We start from the raw sequence: 24320 nt of genomic DNA, 5'->3' as shown, positions 1-24320 counted from the left end.
AAAGCTTCGGGCGACATACTGGAGTATCTAGAATAATTAATTTTTGTGCTGTTAAGACATTCCTACTGACATATCTATGACTTCGATTACTTAGCTGCACCAATAACAGCACCATCGTACCTCTCATAGTACTCTGATCCTTCTTCTAAGCCAGGAAGAATACCAGTTAGCAATCCTTGTAGACCAGGTTTCAGTGTTTTACCCAAAGGCAGGTAATATATCTCATACAAACTTAGCAATGTTGGTTTCACAGACATGGCAGCATTTGCAAGAAGAGGAAATAATCCAGAACTGTTTCGGAAAAAAAAAAATAATAATAATAATGTGAAGACTATACACCAAAAAACCAATTGCAAATAACATGCTCTTATATGTTGTAATTCCAAGATTCTAAAAACTATTAAAAGAATAGGTAAATTTGGCCAAGTTTTTGGATACATGTCAGTATAGGAAAAACATTGTACTTCTGAATTTTAGCAACAATACACCAGGTAAAGATTCCTTAAACAAGAAACAAAATGACTACCCCTCAAAAAAAAAAGACTAACAGAAAACAACAAACAATCTAATTAAAAAATAAGCAGAGGACCTGAACAGACCACTTTTCCCAAGAACACATAAAAATGGCCAACAAACATATGAAAGGCTGCTCAACATCACTAGCTCTTAGGGAAATGCAAATCAAAACCACAATGAGATACCATTTACACCTGTTAGAATAGCTATTATCAGCAGGACAAGTAATAACAAGTGCTAGAGAGGATGCAGAGAAAAAGGAACCCTCATACACTGCTGGTGGGACTGCAAATTGCTATAGCCACTATGGAAAACAGTATGGAGGTTCCTCAAACAACTAAGAATTGATCTAGCAATCTCTCTCCTGAGTATTTACTCCAGACTTAAAAACATTTATCTGAAAAGATATATGCACGCTAATGTTTGTAGCAGCATTATTCACAGTGGCCACGACATGTAAGCAACCAGTGTCCTATAATAGATGATTGGATAAAGATGTGGTACATATATACAAGGGAATATTATTCAGCTATAAGAGATGAAATACTGCCATTTGTGACGAAATGGATGAATCTTAAGATAATCATGCTAAGCAAAAAAAGCTAGACAGAAAAAGTTGAAAACCACATGAAATCACTTATATGTGAGATATAAATCAAAAACAACAAACATGACAAACAGACTCACTGACAGTAGACTAGTGATTATAGGGGGGAGGGAGAAGGAGAGAGGTAGACGTGGAGGGAAGCAATTTGATAAATTGGACTTCATTAAAATTAAAACTTTCTTCAAAAGACAGCATAAAGAAATTTTGGTTCTTCAAAAACACTATTTAGAGTTAAAGGCAAGCCAAAGAGTAGAGGATAAAAAAATATACATAGATATAGATATACAGATATAGAAACAGAGAGGAAGAAAAGACAGGAAGGCAGGCAGGGAGAGATAGATAGTTGGAGAAGTAGAGGTTTTGATCAGAAAAGGGTAGGAGGAAAATTTCTGTTGATAAAAAAATGTCTTATATCCTGTTTTGAGTGGTAGTTATATAATTGACTACATTTTTCAAAACTTATCCAATGGAACACTTATGATCTGTTAATTTTATTGTATAAAATTATAGCATCAATAAAAAATTAAGTGGTTAAAAAAGAGAGATAGAAAATTGAGTGATCAAGATGGTGACATTAGTTGCTTCCAACTTCGGTCCCTATCACAAGATGACCAACTACCAACTATCCATAGACAAGATACCACTGTGAAAATCCCAGAACATGGGGTGAGGATGGTAAATCATCTCTAAACCACAAAGACTAAGAAAGACCATGTTAGAAGGGTAAGAGGAATGGTTACGCTTTAACTGTATTGCTCTCCCTCAGGTTGGCATGATACCACACCAAGTGGGCCTTGCTTGGCCTACAAATTCTCTAATGGGAAAAAGAAAGCCCCACGTAGACATCCAGCATCCCCAGGATTGCGGAACGCTTCCTGAGAGGTCCACTCAGGTCTCACTTTACATGTGATTATAGGGAGAATATGTGGGCCATGACTACTGAAGATCACATTGAATATGGAAACAGTGGATTTTAACACTATAGACCAAATGAACCTAACACACATTTACAGAATATTCCATTCAACAGCAGCAGAATACACATTCCTCTCAAATGCACATGGAACACTTTGTAGAATAGATCATATGCTAGCCACAAAACAAGTCTCAAAAAATTCAAGAAGATAAAAATTATATCAAATATCTTTTCTAACTACAACAGTACAAAACCACAAATCATTAACAGAAGGAAAACTGGAACATTCACAAATACACAGAAATTAAACAACACATTCCCAAACACCAACGGATCAAAGAAGAAATAAAAAATACTAAAGACAAATGAAAATGGAAATATAACATAGCAAAACTTACGGGTGCAGCACAGGCAGTTCTAAGAGAGAAGTTTATAGTGTTAAACATGTATGTCAAGAAAAAGAAAGACCTCAAATAAAAAACCTAATGTTATACCCCTAGAAACTAGATTTAAAAAGCTAAGTCCAAAATTGACAGAGGAAAGGAAATAATAAAGATTAGAGCAGAAATAAATGAAATAGAAAACAAGAAAACAATAGAAAAGATTAGTCAAACTGAGAGTTCCTTCTTTATAAAAAATAAACAAAATTGACAAACTCTGAGCTAGACCAAGAAAAAAGGAAACCAAATTAAAATGAAAGAAGAGACATTACAACTGATATCACAGAACTACAAAGGTCATAAGAGACTGCTATGAATAATCATATGCAAAAAAAATGAATAATATAGATAGAATTCCTAGAAACATAAAATCAACCAAGATTGAATCCTGAAGGAACATAAAATCTGAACAAGCAATAATGAGTATGGAGATTGAATCAATAATTAAAAACCTTACAATGAGGGAAAGTGCCTAGGATCAGATAATTTCACTAGTGAATTTTACCAAGCATTTAAAGATTAATGTCAATCCTTCTAAAACTCTTCTCAAAAACTGAAGAGGGAACATCCCAAACTCATTTTAGAAGCCAGCATTACCTTGATATCAAAGCCAGATAAGGATGCTACAAGAAAAGAAAATTACAGGCCAATATCATATACTGTGGATTATACGCCAAGTACCAAGTGGGATTCATCCCTGGAATGCAAGGATTGTTCAACTTATAAAATTCAATAATTGTTCAACATATGCAATTCTATAAATACATCATATTAATAGATACAGAACAGTATTTGAGAAAACTCGATATCTATTCATGATAAACTCTCAAATTGGGTACAGCGGAACATATTTCAACATAATAAAAACTCTATATGACAAGCCTGCAGCTAACACACTCAGTGATGAAAAGTTGAAAGCTTTTTCTCTAAGGAACAAAACAAAGGTGCCCACTCACACCACTCCTATTCAACACAGCCCACTATTCAATACAATACTGAAAACAGCACTCCTAGCCAGAGCAATCAAGTAAGAAAGAGATAAAAGGCATCTAAGCTGGAAAGGAATAAGCGAATTTTCACTATTTTCAGATGACATGGTTTTATATAAAGAAAATTCTAAAGGCTCCATCAAAAAACTGTAAGATTTAGCTTCTAGTCAAGATGATGGAGTAGGAAAAGGCTATGCTCACGTCCTCCCATTACCACATCAAAATTACAGCGAAAGAACAATTATCATTGTGAACCACCTGAAGTCTAGCTGAACGAAAATCCTATAATTAAGGATATACAGAAGAAATCACTCAAGACTGGTAGGAAGGATGGAGATGAGGAAGGGGGTTGGTCCTGCACCCATGGGTGTGGTGTTTAAACCACGAGAGGCTTTGGAGGTCCCTCCCAAGGAGTGAGAGGACCCAGCTCCATACAAGGCTCCCCAGCCCAAGGTTCCAGTGCTGGGAAGAGAGGTCCCATAACTTCTGGCTGCAAAAACCAGTGAAGATTGTGGCTAAGTGAGATGAAAGGCTTGGAGTCTCAGGCATTCCTTTTAAAGGGCCTGTGCATGAACTTACTCACTGATGGACTCACTCGTTTTGAGCTCCAGCACTGGGGCAGTAGATTGAGAGGCGCCAAGGACATATGAGAACTGAATTATCTGACTTCAGGATGAGGGCTGGAGAGGCAGCTTTCTCTCAAACAAAAGTGCTGGCAGAAGCCATCATTCCTTTGTTGAGCCCTCTCCCCATTCAACCTGCATGCACAGGCAGGTGCCATATCTGAATCTCCATCAACCTAATTAGCTAACACTGTTCACCCTGTCCTGGTGATTCCCTGAGAACCTGCCCTACTCAACTTCTTGGCCTACCCAAGCTGCTTCCAGCGGCTTTTCTATACAAATGGCCTATCTCAGCTCATGCTGTGGACTTTCCTACAAGTTCTTAAAGGTTCACAAACCCCAAACAAGCAGCATCTGGGCTCAGCATGCACCATACCTCTTGTTAAGCAGCTCCAAGCCCAACACTAGTGGCATCTGGCCTCACTTGGCAGGTTGGCCTCTCCCAGTCACCTCCAAGCCCAACACAAGTAGCAACCATCTGCAGATCACTTTGTAGCTCACGCCAAGTGGCCTGGGCAGGGCACGGACAGCAACTGACCTTGGCCTACATCAGAGGCCCTCCAAAGTGGCCAGCTCAGATAACACCAGAGTACCACCCAATCACTTTCAGAAAGGGTGGACTCAGGAGGCACCAGAGTCCCACTAAAACAAATCCTGCTATGTAGGGTCAGCCCCTGTACAACAGCGCCTCCACAGTAGTCACAGTTAGTCCTCATGGTCAATCAGCCTGAGGGTCAATCCCTCCCACTGATGTGCCAACAGCAAACAAAGCACAACTATAACAAGAGGGCACATACAATCCATATGAGGAACATACCTGGAGCACTGACTCAGGTGACCAGTAGACTGTACCACTAGGCCCCAAAGGACACCTACCACATAATGCTACTCTACCAAGAGAGAGAGATGTAGCTGCTCTACCTAATACATAGAAACACAGGGAGGTGGCTAAAATGAAGAAACATGTCCCAAATGAAAGAACAGAGTTTCAGAAAAAGAACTAAACAAAATGGGGACAAGCAGTCTACCAGATTCAAGTTCAAAACGGTAGTTATAAGGATGCTCAATGGTCTCCATGAGAACTTCAACAAAGAGAGAGGAAACATAAAAGAACCAGTCAGAAATGAAGAACACAATAAATGAAATGAAGAATACAGTACAGAGAATCAACAGAGTTGCAGCAGAGGATTGAATCAGTGATTTGGATGAAAATACCCAATAAGAACAATAAAAAGAAAAAGAATCCCCAAAACACCCAATCATAACAATAGCTAACATTTATTGAACACTTACTATATGCTGCATATTGCTCTAAGCACTTTACATATATCAACTCTTTTCATTTTATTCATAACCCATGAAATTGGTCATCTCATTCCCATTTTGCAGATCAGAATAGAGGTGAGAAAATGGTCCAAGATCACACAATTAGTGGTAAAAACAAACCATTTGATTCCACTGCCTCTGCTCTTAACCACTGTGAGACAGAAGTCTTAGTGACAGAATGTACATGGGAGGAAGAAGAATATGGGCAAGCAAAGCAAGATATCAAGTGTAGCTGTCAGATTTCAGGCTTGTGTAAATGGATTAACAGTAGTGACATTATTGAGCTTTAGTGCATTGCAGAAGGCCAGGTTTACAGGAGAAGAGGATGAGTTTAGTTTGGAAGGGGTTGAGCTTCAATTATCTTTAAAGATCCACACAGAGATGGCAAGTAAGCCAGGAATTTAAAGTAGAAGCCAACACTGGTGATATCAAGTTGGGAGTCAACATATAAAAGATAAATCACGGGCATGGATAAATCTGCCTAAGGAAAGTGAAAACATAAGGTACAGGACTAAGCAAACCCTAAGAAACTCCACATGTACAGTTCGGGAAAAGGTGGGGGAAAGTCAGTAAAGCAATCAAGTAACTACATTAGATAATGTGGTATCACAGAAGCCAAGAGAAAATAATATTTCAAGTAGAGAATGATCAACAATGTTGAAAGCTACTGAGAAATCAAGATATCTTATTATGTCTCAGGGCAGTTCCCAAAATTAAAAATGTAGAAAGTACTGTAGTCTCAAAAATTTTGAATGAAAACATCATAAACGACATCTAAGGAAAAAAACTTTACATTAAGGAATAATCTAAATTTTTATGAATCACTTATCAAAATACTTAAGATAGCTATCTGAAAACTTCCATCAAGTTTTTAATATTTTAGCCTTTACTGCAAAACAGCATAAAATAGGTAAAAATACTTTTATTTATATATAAAAAAATAATAAAATTATTCTTACCTATATAAAAAAAGATCTTTGGCAAGTCGCTTAGGTCCAATGATTTTGAAGATAATTTCATATGTTTCAAGTGCCTTCCGATGGACTCCGCCTGGTAATGCTGGATGTAGACACTGAGCAAGACGTTTGCCTATGGTCAGCTTTTTGGGTACCACTTGGTACTTTGCATTATTTTGTAAAACCTTGAAGAAACCATTTTAATACAGTAGAGAAAAAATATTTCATATTATTTTCACTTTCTAACATAGTATTATCTGAAATCCTTACAGAACTTATTTATACTTTAAAAACATTAGAGCAGAGACCAAAGAACTGCTAGTTTTGTCAGTAACATCTCAAGGTATAGATCTGAAATTAAAATTGAGGATTGTAAAAAATATTGAATTTGTTTTAAAAAATCCATTACATGTTAATAGAAAATTTTTATGAAAAATATTCTCCAAAACAAATTTATTCAGAAGAGAGGCACCATTAAACATTTTTGTAAAACTTTAATGTTAATCGGTTTTCAATTTATTTTTGATACATTGTTTGAAATATATAAAGAAAACCAGACCTCAACATATATAGGGACAACCACTCTTTTAGTGAATCATATTATAGAAAGTAATTCTAATGCTTACAAGAATCTACATGAGACTATGATTGCCCATTTGTTTTTACTAAATTTCTCAAATGGACCAAACACATTTTATTTATTCAATCATAACATTTCTTTAGCAATAATTGTCAGGGTGGAATTTATAGAAGAAGATCCTATTTTACAAATCACCAAAAGAGATTAGTTATTTAACAAAAAAGAACTTATAAATGAAGTTCTTCAAAGTAGTATGGTAAAGGACTGACAGAATATAAAATGAACACTAAATGAGTACAGAATAATATACTAGAACTGAATTTCGGAGTACACCAAAAAAGACTGAGGTTAAAATACATAGCGTGACCTCCCAAAAGCAATATAGCAGAAGAGTCAGCACTAGATTATAAAAAAAGTTCATTAAAAAAGTGGAGGCTCTGAGGTACACTTAGATATAACATTTTCGATGTTCTTCCTACTGTAAGTATTTAGTTCAGTTTTAAACTGAGTGTAATGAATGAATGTAAATAAAATTAGATCTATAAATGAAAAGCAAACTAAGTACGATACATCAATAAGAATATAGTTTTAAAAAAACATTTTCTTTTTTTAAAACTAGCTACCTTCCTTCTCTGAAATATTTATTCAAATTTTGGACACAGAAGCAGAGTTGATATATTATTTTAAATTATAATTATTACCAGAAGCACCTCTGTAGAAGAAAATTTAATGATGTATAATGAAGAATGCTTCAACAAATTTTATTATCAAATTTTAAAAAAGCAAAATGTAACATCATTTTCTAAAAGTATTTCTAAGTTGGAAAACTTACATAAATGAGGTTAAAATTTAGTATATGTAGTAAACAATAAAATTTTATACTAAAACAAATTTAGACTATCTTCAACAAATAAATATATATATAATCCTTACCTTGTTTCACTGTGATTTTAAGAAAGTTTCACCAATGACTTGAATTTCCTACCTTGTGTTATCTCGATACAGTAAAATCTGTTTTTATGAATATTAACTATAAAAAGCTAATTATGTACATAATTAATCAAATGAATTTCCACAATTTTGAATTGCTTTTAAACATAGTTCCTAGTAAGTCTTCAGAAAGAGACTCTTTAGAACAAGAATCCAACTACCTTTAAGCAAACTCATACTTTTGAATGCAATTTCTTAGAGATGTAAAAAATTTGAGAATTTTTCACACCTCAAATGATAAATGTTAGAGGTCAACACGTCAAATTGAAATTGGTGCATCTAATTTTAAGATAAATCCTTGGCATATTGAAAATGAAAGTTTTTCTTTTTAAGATAGCAGGGTAAGTATAATATCAGGTTGAGAGCTACTGTCCTTGGTAAATATTTTAAGACAAATTTCTTTCCTAATAATTGAATGTTAAGCTGTTTGATATTAAAATAATTACCGGAACAGCTCTCTTTTTCTATCTGCTCCCCCATTTAGTATTTAGAAGCATTCTTATTCAATAACAACTATTTTTTAAAACCCAAAATACTTCCAAAAAATAAAATAATGGATGTGAGAAAAATCTGATTTATGTTAGGGAAAAAAACCAGGGTCAAAATTTGACACTATGAGTCGATCAATGATGCCACCATGATTATAGTTGATAAAAACTAGACCTGTCAAGAAAGATCATTCAAGGCCAAGCTCTAAGTAACTGCTTGTCACTTTTGTAAAAAGTACTGTCATGAGTATAACTAAGGCTTGTCTGGTATAAAATGTTTCTTTACTGCTACATACCATTTGAAAAGGACTTGTCAGTTATTGCTTCCCCTATGCAGGTTTTCATTTTGTCGTTAGGAATTCCAGAACCATATCTGATGCTCAATCACAAAAACGTATTAGCCCTCACAGTTCCCATATTTGCTTCTTAGTCTTGTGTTTTTTAAAGGTAATAACAACAACTACAATTTTCAAGCATTATTGTTTTGGCTTTAAAAATATGCCAGACTACATAGACATGCAATTCATAAAGTAAAATAGCAGTAAAAGAAATTCTGAGGTTCGGTTATATTTTCAAATTTTTTACTTCAAGATTTAGAGAAATCCAATATAGACAGATTTCTTATTTTTACTACTTTTTGTGAAATGGATAAGAATGACATACCTTATTAAGTTTTCCAAGTGCCGATATCAGATCTGCCCATTCACTGGAGTATTCAAAATTCTTTAGTGCTTTGTCAATTGCGGCTACATAGTTTCTGTATTTGGAGTCACTCAATAACTCCAGCTCTTCTGTATTCATCCTCCCCCAGCGTCCCACTAGAGACCAGTTCCAAAATCATGTAAAATCATTACCTACAAGAGTTTTGCAAGAGAAACCAAAATTACAAAGTATTAAAATGGGTTCAGATGCTCTTGCTACAGAGTTAATGACTAACTTTAAAATGTTTCTTGAGTGAGAAATGGTTAACACTCTGTCAGCTAGTATGCAGGGTCATGGAAGTATTCAAAGGTAACTACTCTGTGTTCCTTCTTAGGAAATGGAAAAACGGCTCTGAGAATTTAGGGTTATAAAAGAGTAGGAAATATTTTGGTACTTCAACTTCGAAATCATTATTTCCCTGCCATATTTGCTGATACATATACATCTCAACATTGTTTGGACCCTAAATACAAGAACATGCAAAAAAAAAAAAAAAACAGGAAATGAATGATTTAGAGATCATCTTATTTATTAATAAATTATCATATACTATGAAGGAACATCGGCTCTGAAATTATACCTTCTTAATTTTAATAAAACTGAGAAGTATATGTCATGGTTTAAAACATGTGCACATATTCTTTGGTTTTAGTTTCAAAAAATGGTACCTAATCCTCCAGCTCCTTGGGCTGGACTTTGTGACCCAATTTTATGGAAAATAGTAAGACAGAAATGACAAAGTATAATGGCTAAGACTGGGTCATAAAAGCACTCCAACTTCTGTCTTACTCGCTCCTTTACATCACGGCTCTAGGGAAAGCCAGCCACCATGTCATGAGGACATTTCAAGGAGCCCTATGGAGAGGTCTCTGTGGTAAGGAACTGAGGCTTTCTGCCAATAGTTATGAGAGTAAGCCAGCTTAGAAGCAGCTCTGCCATCCCCTGGAGAGTCTTGATTTGACCATGGCACCAACTAACATCTTGACTGTAACTGTCTGAGAGATCCTGAGCAGAAATACATAGCTAAGTCCCGTAAATTCATGACCAACAGAAAGTGTGCTGTTTTAAGCCAGAGTTGGGAGGTAATTTGTTATACATCAATAGATAACTGACATAAAGTAGTAACAGGATTTAATAGAGGCTCAACCTAAAAACCAATGTGGCCTCTCTCCTTTTTTGGTATCCTGAGTTTTAACTAACTCTGCACTTTTCCCTAGAACTGGGTTCATGGAACTGAAGTAAGGTCTAAGAATGGGCTTCAGGGAATGCTAACAATTAAATTGGGGGTGGGTGGTAAAAACAGTCTTTTCAACAAATGGTTTTGGGATAAGCAAGCCAGCCAAAGTATCTTTACCTAGGTATTCTGAAGTTAGGTTTACTCTTTTAATAACCATTTAGACAAAACTTTAAAATTCAGATGGTCTGATGGACGATTTTCTTACTTAAATTTTACCTTTTTACATTATAAAATGTGAAGACAGAAGTATATCAAAAATAATCTAAACCTTTCATTTCAAAATTGATTTTGTTTTATAGAAGAATTGGATATACAATTCCTCTACTAGGGTAGAAGTCTTTGAGCAGGAACTATGTTTTATATCTATCTGTATGTTTCATAGCACATAACTTACAACACTGAGGCTCAAACTGGATTCATACGCAGTGGTTTAAGTATAGCAATTAAGATTGGGAATAAATTAAAAACTATGCAAGCTGTTTTATCATCAATTGTGGTTTCAAAAATTTTTAAAAACTAGATTTAACCATAAACAGAAATACAAACACACAGCAATATGTGTTGCAGATACAAAATACTGACATACTAAAACGACGTCAGAAACTTTCAAAAATAGTTAAATATTAACATATGACATATGTGGAAGGAAGAATGAACCTTAAAACAAGCTGAAATATATTTAAGTTTGCTTCTGAGAAATCAGAGAAGACAGAACTGCAAAACCAAATTAAACAGGGGAAAAAAAATCAACCTGACTGGGTTTTCTGAAAGTGTATAAAAATATTATGAAATAACTGAATTCTAATCAGTAAACCTAAGAATGGACTAGTACTAGATAGAGTAAAGCATGTGTATACATTTTACTATCAGGCACTTTTTTCCTAGCAATATTTCTAGAATAAAATATAACACGTCCTGCTATTAGTAAGCACATGGTAAGATGTACAATATTTATGTAGAGATTAACTCAAAAAGGAATTTAGTAATAATTTCTATCAATAAGAGTGGGGGTTATTTATGCATAGTTAGAGTAATAGTATAACTGTGAAGCAATATTACCTTAACTAACATATCTTTCAGACACACTTTTCTTATTTTGTACCAAAAACCTAACTTTATAAAAAGGTTATCAAAAGGTACAACAAAAATCAGCTAAGTTTGTGGGTTTTATAACTCCTGCATGTGTTTACAGCTAAAAAGGTTGTCATGTAAGAAATTTGGATTTTCTTATTTAGTTAAAAGGCGTCTAAATATTTTAATATGATTTAAAGAGTTCATATAGCATAGGACACATAAAACATTCAGGTAGAACATTAAAAGAAAAATCTTATAACAGCTGAAAATGATAAAGACATTCTGGAGACGTTTTATTAGCAGGGAGTTGCAGTATTTTTTTTCATGTAAAAAGACGGTTGGATCCTAGGACTAAACATCTGCTTATGCTTCTTCAGTGATTTTAATGCAAATAAAATTACTCATTTTATATCAGAGGAGAAGTCTAGGGATGCATCACTTATGAATTTTCCATCCAATATATGATAAATGCAAATTACAGTTCTCAGGTAAATTTTTCTGTATTTTACTTTAAAATGGCTTAGATCAGTACTCTTCAAACTATCCGTGGTGATAAACCAGTTTTTCCCTCCAATCCATTGCTAATATTTTCCTAAAATATAAAGCCATGTTTCAGTTGCTGTGATATCATCAAAATATTGTTTTTTACTTTCATCTCTGTGCATATCTCATTTTTTAACAAAGAATCTGTAAACAGCCCACAAATCAAACTTGTATCATAATGCAAATGTAACACATCCCCATACTGCATCAGGAGACTTTATATGCTTATCACTAGCTGAGCTCTCCTCTTCTCTCCCTCCTCTGTCATCAAAAGTAGAGGGAGGGTTAAAGAGAGAAATATTTAGTATTATCCAGTTCTAAAGATATAATGTGTGTGTGTGTATGGACTGTCCAAGTGTTATATCACATCCCAAGATATAAATGAATAAATTATTTAAGGCAATAAATATGCAATGGGAGAGGGTGGAACCCCACTTGTTGATGATGAAAGAAAAAGTACCTTTAAAAATGTTACATATACTCTTTCCCAAACTTTTAAAACTAAATTAAAAAATTATCATTCAGTAATTATTCATCTAACAAATGAATATGACAATTATTAACAAATCTGTTTTATTTGGTCAAGTTTTGGGTTTCAATGTTGACACTTCACTAAATAATTTTTAGCAAAACATTTATTTAACCAACTTATAAAGCTATTTACTACAGAAAATATGAAACTTCCCTGGATGGCTAACAATATAGACTGAAGACACCCACCAGGTATTTCAAAATTGGTTAAGTCCACCCACTATGACCCTGATGCTCTGTACTTCCCCTACCTTGACCCACTCTCAAGCCTTTGAATGGCATACATACTCTAGGAAATACCAGATAATGTTATCAGTAGATCTTCAGCTTTTTCTGCATGTCCTGCCTTCTACCCTCATCTTCTGAGGATAAGACCTCCTCTAATGCAGCAGAGGTAGCAGCATCTTAGCTAACCTTACCATGTGCTTACTAATAGCAGGAGCTGTTCAAATGATTTGCATACAATTCATTTAATCCTATTTGAACCTATTAGGTAAACACTATTACTATTATTGTCATTTACATTTATAGATAAAGAAACTGAAGCATAGAAACATTATGTGATACAGTTAATAAATGGCAGAGCGAGGGATTTAAACTAAAGGAAGTCTGGCTTTAGCGTTCTAACTCTTAACCACTACTTTTCACTCTCCGGAGGCTCTTTTTCCTTCTAATATCCATGCTACCTCAGGGCCAGGAAGTAAAGTATCCTCCTTACTCCCTCTGCTATACTTTACCTAGCAAAATCCCAATCCTGATTGAGCTCAATTATCTGTTTTTCCATGCCTAAAGCCAAACAACTGAACATTACTGAAGAAAAAGCATACAAACAGGCTGACTATACTTTGAGAAACAGAAACCTCAAACGGGTACTCGACACTGTTTCAACCTACTGTTTCCTTAGTAAATATATCTGCCTGACACAACTATTTCATGTTGCTAAAGATCAAACTTCAAATTTAAGAAAACAGAAGCAAAAGGAATGCTCTTTCCTTTCCTTCAATAAATCTACAAACCTATCTCCACCTATATCTGTATTCTTTACTTTCCCTCCTGTTCTGAGGAACAAAGGATCCTTCTCTACCAAAAGCCTACCTACCCTTTTGCTATGTTCTGGATCCCATCCTTCTCTTGCCTTAAGAATTTTCCCAGGTGCTTTATTAGCTCACTCTTTTTCAGTACCAGTTTCTACTCTACAGGGTCATTCTCCATCAGTCTATGGGCAAGCTCTGGAATCTCCCCAGTGAAAAACTAAAGTCCACAGCCTTCCCTTTACCCACTACAGACTCCCTGGCTACTAATCTACTTCTCATTACAAAACTTTTTGAAAGATTTCTCTATACTATTTCATTTCCTTATCTCCTATTCACTCTTCAGCCTACTCAAAAGAATGTCTTATGCCACTGTCACTCTAAGGAAACCACCCATATAAAAGTCACCAGTAAAATGCATTAGCCAAAGCCAATGGCCACTTCTCTAGCCCCTCATTGGAATCAAAGTTTCAGTATTCAGTACTTTGTTCTTGGCTCCCAGGACTCTTCACTCTTAAGGTATGTTGAGACCCTCCCAACCACTCTCTTTCAGTCATGCTGGCTCTTCTTCTCTATTATTTTATATTATTAAAATGCTGAAGTACTTCAAGGCTCAATCAGGAATGATACTCTCTTTTCTCCCCAAACTTATCTCCTCTAGTACTACGGCATCAAGTAGCATGTTAACTATATATCCTGAATTTATAACAACTTTTCCTTTTCTATTATTCTAACCAGTTAGAGTTGACTCCAGCACACTACTAAATTGTTTCTATTCTTGAGATCCTACGATCCTTCAGAGAAGCCAGAGATCCTTTAAAATCTTATGTCATCTTATGAGACTATCCAAACTCAAATTCACAAGGTTTTTTTTTCTTTTTTTCTTTCTTTCTTTTCTTTCTTTTTTTTTTTTTTTTTTTTTTTGCATTACAGGGCATTTTGTATTTGCTATTTTCTATACCTGAACACCCCTAGGTCAACTCTTTATGTGGCAAACTCCCTCCCATCCTCTAAGTAATATCAAACCCTCAAGAAGCCTTTTCTGATCACTCTCTCAATTGGCCTGTTTCCATGTCTACAATCTTAACATCTACTCTAAAATATCACATTATTTCCTTCCTAGCACTTATTACAATCTGCAATTTGCTCATTTGCTTGTTTCCTAACTTTGGTCTTTTAACCATGGCTCCTGAATAGCTTCATTTAAACTATTACAGCAGCCTCCCATTTTACTGCCTTCAGCTTCTCTAACAGCCAATTAATTTTACATAGCAAAAAAATAGTTTGAGCATATTACTCCCTGCTGGAAGCTCAATTTATAATCCATGAAAAGAACTTTAGCCCAGTGCTTACTTACCATATAAGTACTCTTATCATTGCAACATTCAATTACTTATAAATGAAATGCAACTTCTTAATCATATTAGTCTTTTCATAAATTGGACCGAATTCAATCAATCTTATAATTCATATTTCTGTCCTAAGCAAAACCTAGTCACAAAGTTTCTTTGCTTGACCAAACTTTAGTCAGGCTTCTGAACCCTCTCCTAGGCCCGTATGTGCACATTCTTATAAAATCTAGTTTTAGCAAGAACCCCTCTAAGTCTGTTTAATGAGAACTACCCCCTGCCCCTTAATACCTAATAAGGTCCCCGTCCTCTAAAATCTGATCGCCCTGGCCTGTCTTCAGCGAGAATCCTGCTAGGTTGTTTTAACCAGGATCCTCCCTTATCCCTAATATTTCCTCTTAGTAATTTTCCATCCCTTAACCCCCACCCTGCTCCTTGGCTATAAACTCCCAGGCTATACTTGGAGTTCATGCCAGTGTCTCTCCTCTACTGTAAAATCTCATCGCAATGGTCCCTATACCTATCATGATGATCCTCAATAGTCAGCCTTACCATCCTTAACAAGTGTCATCGCATATTTTTTTGGCATCAGTCAACTGTCCGCTGCTCAAGATTTGCTCTCTACCATCTCGCTGCACATACTATTCCTTTTCTGGTAAGAACAATGCTCCTTTTCAGGAACTTTTTCCCTATCAAAATATACTCAAACTGCTGTGATATCTTCTGATTCAACCTGATTGGCTTATTCTTTGATAGGTGCCTTTTCCAATATTTAGAAACATGGCTTACATCACAGGATAGTATTTAAAAATGCATTATGTTTCATGTTTCTAAAAATTTAATGTTATTTCTTAATCGTGGTACAACATAAAATTTATAATATTCAAATTGTTGTGTAATCTATCTTCAGAACATTTTCATTTTGCAGAACTGAAACACTATACCCGTTAAACAACTCCCCTTTATCCCTCTCCCCCAGCCTATGACAACTAGCATTTTACTTTCTGTTTCTAAATGAACTTGACTTCTTTACTATATATAGTTCATAAAAGTAGAACCATACAGTCTTTGTCTGTTTTGTGACTGGCCTATTTCACAGAATGTCTTCAAGGTTAATCCATGTTATAGCATGTGACTGGATTGCTTTCTTTACTAAGGCTAAATAATATTCTATTGTCTGTATACACTGCATTTTGTTTATCCATTCTTCCTTTCATAGACATTCAAGTTGTTTCCACCTCCTAACTACAGTGAATAGTGTTGCTATGAACTTGGGTGTATAAAAATCTGAGATCTTCCTTTCAATTCTTTTGGATATATATCCAAAAGAATTGAAAGGGATTGCAGGATCATATGCTAGTTCCATTTGTTTTTTTGAGGAACCACCAAACTGTTTTCCAAAGCAGCTCCACCATTTTACATTCCCACAAACAGTGCACAAAGGTTTTATTTCTCCACATCACTGAGTTTTTTAAAATAGTAGCCATCCAAATGGGTGTGAGGTCATATCATAGTGTAGAAAGATTTGCAATTCTCTAATAATTAATGTTCAGTATCTTTTCATAGTCTTGTTGGTCATTTGTATATCACCTTTGGAGAAATGTCTATTCAAGTCCTTTGCCCATATTTTGAGTTGTCTTTTTGTTAAGTTGCAGAAGTGCTTTATAGATTCATATTAGCCTTTTATCAGATAGATTTGAGTATTTCCTCCCATTCCATGTATTGCTTTTTTACTCTATTGTGTTCTTTCATGCACAGAAGTGTGATGTATTCTTGTCTATTTTTGTTTCTGTTACCTGTGCTTTTGCAATCGCAGCCAAAAAATCATTGCTAAATCCAGTGCCACAAAACTTTCCTCGTTTTATTCCATGAGTCTTATACTTCTGTGTATTATGTTTAGGTCTTTAATCCATTTTGAGTTAATTTTTGTATATGGTGCAAAGTAAGGTTTCAATTTCATTCTTTTGCTTGTGGATATTCAGTTTCCCAATACCATTTGTTGAAAAGGCCATCCTTATCCAGTTGAGTGGTCTTGGCATCCTTTGTCGATAATCATTTGATCAAAAATACACTTTGGTTTACTTCAGAGTTTGCTATTCTATTTCACTGGTCTATATATGTCTTAATGCCACTACTACACTGTTTTTTCTTTATGCCAGTACCATGCTGTTTTGATTATTATACCTTTGTAACATGTTTTAAAGTCTTTTTAAAAAATTCCTTCTGCCTTTAATACTAAATCCCAAATTAACCTGGCTAGTACCTACTCATCCTTAAGTCTCAGACTGTACTCCCTTTGGAAAGTCTTCCCTGACCATTCCACCATCTCCTTGATGCTCACACACCTCCTTCCTTTGAACCTACTATGCACTGTAGTTTGTTTTATTACAATTGAACTGTGACTCCCAGGGGTAATAATTCTTGTGATAAAGTCCTCATCTATTAGTTTAGTTCTCACCTCCTCAGCTCCTAGCAAAGTGCTTGACCCACTGTAAATGACCGATAATTATCATTGAATGACAATAGAATATACCCAGCTGGTAAAAAGAATGAAGTCTATGGGTTGATTCAGAAAGTGCTCCCAAGATATATAAACTTAAAAATTCAAGGTGCATCACAGTATTTATAATATGCTATCATAATTTAAAAGGGGAGAATATCTATTCATATAATTTGCGTATGTGTAATCTCGCTCTCAAAGAACACACAATAAAACCGATTATTTCCTGGAGGCCAAGTAGGAAGTGGGTAGATAGGGACAAGGGAGAGGGAAACTTTTCACTGTATATTTTTTTATACTTTTAAAATCATGTGACTTATTCCCTATTTATTGTCTTAAATAGATAAGTTTAATTTTCAAAAGTGAATGAATAATGCCCCTAAAGAACATCAAATAGCAGCTGTGTAATATGACATTTCTTCCCTCCATTTCATAATAATGAAAAAGAAAATAAAAATAAACTCTGTATCTTTAATGTTACATTTCAATCCAGGATCATTGTATCACTCTCAAAGAACCAGAGATTAGGCATTTTCTTTTGTTTAGTACAGTGATCTTCAAGTGGCATTTTATCTCTGAATATTCTAAAACCACAAGCTGTGTTGATACCGCATATTGAGTAAATATATACTGCTTAAGAGACATGCTCACATACTAGCTTTATAAGGTATGGTAGCTAGCTACGAAGATGGCCTCCAATGATCCTCAACTCAAGATCGAGATAGTCACGCGCTTGCACAGTCCTCTCCCACACACAATTACTGCTAGCTTATGTGAACAATAAATAGAACACAACAGAGATGAAAGTTAGGTTATAAAAAACATTGCAGCTTCCATCTTGGTGTCTCTTGGATCACTCATTTGTCATAAAGACACTGAAGAAGCCCTGTGGGGAGGCCCATGTGGGGAGGCCTCCCCCTAACAGCCAGAAACAACTTGCCAGCATATGAGTGAGGTATTTTGGAAGGGGGTTCTCCAACCCCAATCAGACTTTTAGATGACCATAGCCCAGGCCGACATCTGAATGCGACCTCTAAAAATACTCAAGCCAGAACCTCTAACAGAAACAGATATATACTGTTGTTTTAAGTCACTACATTTTGAAATGATTTGTTATGCTGCAATTGACAAGTTTATTCTCAAATAATATTTTCCTTTTTTTTTAAAACCACAACCTCTATAAGACATGATAAAAACAGTACTAGTTATCACAGCACATAAACTTAATAGGCAGCCTCAAATGATAGAATCAGGTAGGACTGGACACAATGCTTTGAAGATAGCCTTCCAGTAAAATGCTAGATGCCACAAAAAAGTGTTGCTGGAACTCCTCATTCGGGCTCAAAGGTGAACTCCTAATTGGTGGTAACACTTATAGAATTGGTAATACAAAATATGGAAAATCATTCAAATATTTGTCTTCCAAAATGACAGACACTAACTTTAAAGCAAATACTATGTCCTATTTTTTTCTCAGGAGACAGACTTCCGTCCAGGAAACTTTAAAACTGAGACACATTATAAGGCATATGTAAGTGTGTACAGAAAAGCCATAGTGCCAAGTGCATCATGCTGTAGACCGAGTAAAACATATAATCAGCAGACTGGGATGGCATTTGTGATATATAAAAGTTCCAGCTATTTGGAAAATTGGATTGGCCAGAATAACACATATCCTAAAGGTTTCAGATGGCTGATATTTTATAGAACTTTTTCATAATGGAATGGGACAATCAAAAGCGACTGGAAATGCAGAGCTATTTACCCATTTAATTCAAAAGATTAAGACTACTGTGCTTTTATAGTTTTTATGATTATAGTCACTTGTCACTTTTAAATAATGAGTTTATCTGCACAGCTTCTATACTGCTGCTTTATTTCATAGTAGAGACAGAGGAAAAAACTTACTTGTTTGGGTGAAGGTTCTTTTACAAAAAAAAAAAGGACTATTCACCCAAAGGGCTCGTTTCTTCCTTCCAAATTCAGGTTGCATTCCAGAACCTTAGATTAACAGCAATCTGACCTCTGGTTGTGTAGCAAATTATTGCATGTAGTGATAAACTTAGTAACACTGAGGTAATTATTTTTTGTAAAACAGCAACACCAAATAGTACACTTATCTGAACTCTTTGCCCATGAACATAAAATAATGGCAATTTAACCATTTAGTTCGTAATATAGATATATGCCTGTAAATAACCATAACGAGTTAAAATATGACAAATGTTACAGAACAAGAGTAGGGAATTAATTTTCCTGCCTGTTCATATAAAACTCTTGCCACAAGATACAATTTTTATTACCTCAGAAGAAAATAGGGTGGAAATGTCATTTGCAGGATTTATTAAAATACGGCTTAAAGAGGTGAAGAAGATATCAGATTCTAAGTTTATTACATCATCTACTCTTATAGCTTTGCCAGATAAACATTACATTATTAACATTTCATCACTCCTAAATCAATTCATCACTTAGTCATATAAAAGAATCCCAGTGGTTGTTATATTTTTTTAGATTCAAAGGTTTATATTAAAGCTAATGTACCCTAATAACAAAAAGTGATGTTTTATTTGTAAAAGGAAAATTAAAACCATATTTGGAAAAAAAACCCACTTATGATTCAATTATAATTATATGAACTTTGGGTCTTCGTATTGTATTTTTAAAGTTAATTCTAGTACATCTTTTACTTTACAGTTGAGGCTTTATTCTCCAATTCTGTCACAGATAAAATTCTAAGGAATGTCCAAGCCCTGTATAATATAGTATCTCCTAAATTTTGGCCACCAGCCAGATTTGAGATGATTATGGGGCCCAAGGACAGGGCTAAGTGACACTGAATCAAGCAGGAAAGTTATTCCCTCTTCATTTTCCTTTAATCCCTCAGACTGCATCAGGAAGTCTGACTGGTGTTATCAACACCTCTATAATTCTTGCTAATCTCTTTTCAAACAAAGAACTGTAAATCTCAGGCTTAGAGTCTTCAGCAGGCAATTATTTCTAGCTAGAATTTAACAACACTGTTTTGTTTTCTTTTCATCTTTAGGTCTACCTTCTGTTTATGGCAAGTGATACTTGCTTTTCACTTACTATAGTTATTTCAAATTTCCTTCAAAAAATTATTTTCATAATCAAATAGATATAAAGAAAGATTAAGAAAATAAGTATGCAGGAAGTATGCAGCTACGGCCAAAGTTTTAAAGATGATGTAAAAATAACTGAAGTTTGAAAAATATTACACATACCTACAGGGTCAACAGTAAGTGCCTACTATGAGCGTGCCATTCATTTAGCCACCATGAAGGACAGAAAAGGATGTTCAAAGAAATGTAAATAAGTCAGAAGAAAAGGAAATTACTTCTAAATGAGATAATTAAAAAGGATTCATGGACAAGGTGGCATTTGAGCTAGGACTTGATAGGTATGATTTAGACATGTAGAGACAGGGAGAGCATTTAAAGAGGACAAAAGCACAATACAGGCCTGAGTGGTGGCATGTTTCCAGTCTTTATTGTGGTGGTGGTTACATGGATGTGTATGTAACGTACACATGTAATGAGTGCATGTTATATGTAAGTTTTTTCTTAATAAATTTGATGCCGTATATTTGGCCTGTGCAATGAAAAAGTCAATGAGTTTTCAGGCTTAACTAGTTTGGGAGGGGGAGGTGAATATAATAAAGAGAAAATAGAAATCACAATTTAAAGACATGAGGATCAAAAGTACTTATTTTCAAACAATAAATTTTCAAGAAATACTGTTAGCTATTACACGAAAATAGCAGCGCTATACTTCTATACAATAATTTCATTTCAGAAAGAGCACTTACCTGAATTAAGGCTTATCTATTGAAATTAAATGTACTGTTCCCCCTTACCCCTCCAAAGGAGTACATTAATAGATGGCACTCATCCCTAACATAGTAACAAAGAATAGATAGAAGTACCCACACATTTGTGAGCTAATGACACCTGATAGAATTTAGCAAAATAGTTTTAAGATTGTATTCAGTACTTAGGCCCCAAATAGTAAGCAATTCAGAAATAACTGTCTTAAAATTTGTTTTAACATTAAATTCTTTTCAACAACCTAACCTCTTAAAATTAGTTATTAAGTACATTTAAAGTAGTTTTATCATTCATAGTAAAAACAATGTCATTAACAAGTCTTTATTTGTTGGAACTTTATAATGCCATTCTCAAAAAAAAAAAATAACTTGACCATAAGTTCAAATTCAAAACATGAAATAATTAAGGTTACAGAAAAGCATCAAGAGTCTAGGAAAAAAGATACTTTTCTGCCATAAATTAAACCATTGAGGCGCACAGAAACCTATATGCATCCTTAATATTTCACTAAGGAAAATATAAGCCTTTGTTATACCAGTGAGTTACCACTAGATCTTGATGCTTCAGAAAGGTTAAACTGAAAGCAAAAACATAATGTGGGGAATTTTAGAGTTGAAATGGCACTCAGCTCAAGTACTGTAATTTTCAAGTTGGTGTTCTATGTACAGTAAGTCAGTTCTTGGAACTGAAGTGAAATGACACATAATGAAACTAATAGGCCAATTGACATAACGTTCCTTCAGCAACGTTGTACACATACGGCATTGAAGGAAACGTCATTGGAGGACCTGCTGTAATTATATTTTAAGAGATGTTAACAGGTTGGCCATGAGAAAACAGGCTCTTTGGTCAGGTAAATTTAGAAATGCTTCAATAACCTTCCCTGAGTATTTACATGCATATAAGCATGGTAGTAATGGTTTTGAGAAGCCCTGCAGTTCAAAACAAATAAAATGTTAAAGCCCGGATTTAACCCGATGTGCGCCCAAATTATTTGTCATGGAAAACTGTGAAATTAGCCATGGATCCTATGACATTCCCTTAAACAGATGATGAAACTGAAGCCTAGAGAGATCACATGCCTGGTTAGAAGGAGAACAAAGGACTTGAATGAAATCTCTCATTCCCAGGCCAGAACTCTTTCCACTAATTTAACTACAAATAGGATGGACTCCTTTGACTTTATATAGTCAGACATTTAATTAACATTTAATTTACATTTAACATTTTGGTTATGGAGTCACATTTTCTGGTGTGTTAACTTAGGTGTTTTTAATTCTTTAGTACTTGGGTTCCTAATAATCAAGCTCACCTGGAGATTTGCTACTGTTTAGCAATTCTGGGGAGTTAGTTCAGAGTAGCAGCTGAAAGTAATCACTAAAAAAGCATTTGTACTACAACTGGTGTTAATGTACTCTTGTTATAACTTGTCAGCTCAACTAAATCACTGCGTTATCAGGTGGTGAGTTAACTTAGTTAACATGTTATTCATAGCAAAATTAAGACCTCATGTCTGCAAAGAAAATAGCTGACCAACAACATCGAAATTGAGAGATTTTTTTTCTTTCTGTAGTTCAGGGTTTGTCAGGCAAACTTAGTTTTCTTAACTCTACTGTAATTATTTTTTAAATGTTTTAATTGCTGTTACTACAATCTCCAAATCAGATTTTCCCAATCTTCATATTTCTCAAACACAGAACTCTAAGATGGTGTAAGAATAATCAAAACACAATTCACTTAGCTTTAAAAAAAAGTATAGCTGTGTGCCACTATCCTTCCCCACTCAAGGTAGGCTAGGAGAGTGAACCGGTAACAAATGTTTTAACTTTAAAAGGCTTGGGAATCAAAAGTGATCATTGTTAACAACTTCCTTATGACTAATCTGACTTCCTCTAATAAACTTGTGCAGTCCTGTCCAACCCCCACATGGATCATTAACCATGGGTGGCATTCATTATTTATAATATTAAAAGGACCCAACAAATTAATGAGACCGCACCATGCCTTGATGCGCCAACAAAGGGGTTACCCCGTGCGCTTTTATCGCACAGGTGCGACCTCCACCTGAGCCTTGCACACTGCTTGGCCCCAACGCAGGAGGCTCGGGACCAGCTACCAGACGCCCCGGCCCCGCCTACAGCCACCCGTGCCCAGGGCCGCCCTCCCGCCTTCGCCCGGCCCGCCGGTCCCGGCGCAGCTCCCGCTTCTCCGGAAACCAGAGAGCGGTCGCCCGGCTTCGCGGCTCCAGGCGGGGCCAGGGCGACAACACCCCCGACGCCACAGCAGCCTGACCCGCGGGTTGTCCCCGTGACTCTGGAACGAGCCAAGCCGAGGAAGCCGCTCAGGGCCACCGGCCGGCCTCGCGAACGCTCTGGGGACAGGGGGGCTGTTACCTGCCGTGGGCTCGGCCGGTCCACGCCAGCGCCGCTCTCCTGGCAACCGCGGTAGCTACACCGAGGCCGAAAGCCGAAAGGCCTAGTGACAGCTCCCAGCGTGCACCGCGCCCACGCCGGCGTTGACGTCGAAGGCTCTGGATCTCCGCCCCCGGTCCCTTTCTTTCCTCTCAGCGCTAGCCGACCACAGCGCCCTCAAGCGGACTATCCAGGAAGCGGCTCAGGGCCACTAACTACCGGAGAGGGCCTGGAAAGGGATACCGCAGGTGTTCTCAACTCGCCAGAGCCAGCCCTATGTTGATAGAGTTTGAAGGGAATTGAAAACAGTTTATAAATGTTATTTAAGTAATTAAGTATAATTTAAATAATTCTTTTGTATTTCGTATGAAACTTGAGGCCCAAAGAGTGTAGAAGACATGAATTTAGGAGACAAATAGTTATCAGATTTGCAACTGTTTTGAATCTAGAACTCCCTAATCACAGTTACTACAAGGAGGATTACACTGTTTTGCCTAAGCCATAGGGTCAAAATGAAATGTTTCAGGAATGGGTGACTATATATAAAATATAACAACCTTTAAAAACAATCACACCAATTATGAAGAGCCTGCCGTGCTAAGAATGTTATATGTCAATATAATCTGTCAGTACTTAAGCACTTAATCGTCTTGAGACAGGTGG

The 24320-nt window shown here is 35.7% G+C and overlaps 1 protein-coding gene across 7 annotated transcripts in view; it reads right to left on the bottom strand.

Annotated features, from left to right (window-relative positions):
- The window catches only part of DOP1A (DOP1 leucine zipper like protein A), an 85731-nt gene extending 61978 nt beyond the window's left edge, over positions 1–23753 (bottom strand). For all 7 annotated transcript variants that reach the window (XM_016118633.2, XM_036219750.1, XM_016118638.2 and 4 more), the window contains exons 1-4: positions 23640–23753; positions 9095–9285; positions 6377–6558; positions 121–291 (exon numbers count right to left, since the gene is read on the bottom strand). In XM_016118633.2, the coding sequence (XP_015974119.2) occupies positions 121–291; positions 6377–6558; positions 9095–9232 (491 nt within the window). In that variant the 5' untranslated portion in view covers positions 9233–9285; positions 23640–23753. The remainder of the gene's footprint in view (positions 1–120; positions 292–6376; positions 6559–9094; positions 9286–23639) is intronic.
- Between the last annotated feature and the right edge of the window lie 567 nt (positions 23754–24320).

Source organism: Rousettus aegyptiacus, unplaced genomic scaffold (genome assembly GCF_014176215.1).
Source record: "Rousettus aegyptiacus isolate mRouAeg1 unplaced genomic scaffold, mRouAeg1.p scaffold_m13_p_1, whole genome shotgun sequence".
NCBI lineage: Eukaryota > Metazoa > Chordata > Mammalia > Chiroptera > Pteropodidae > Rousettus > Rousettus aegyptiacus.
This window is presented reverse-complemented; position numbering and strand designations above follow the sequence as displayed.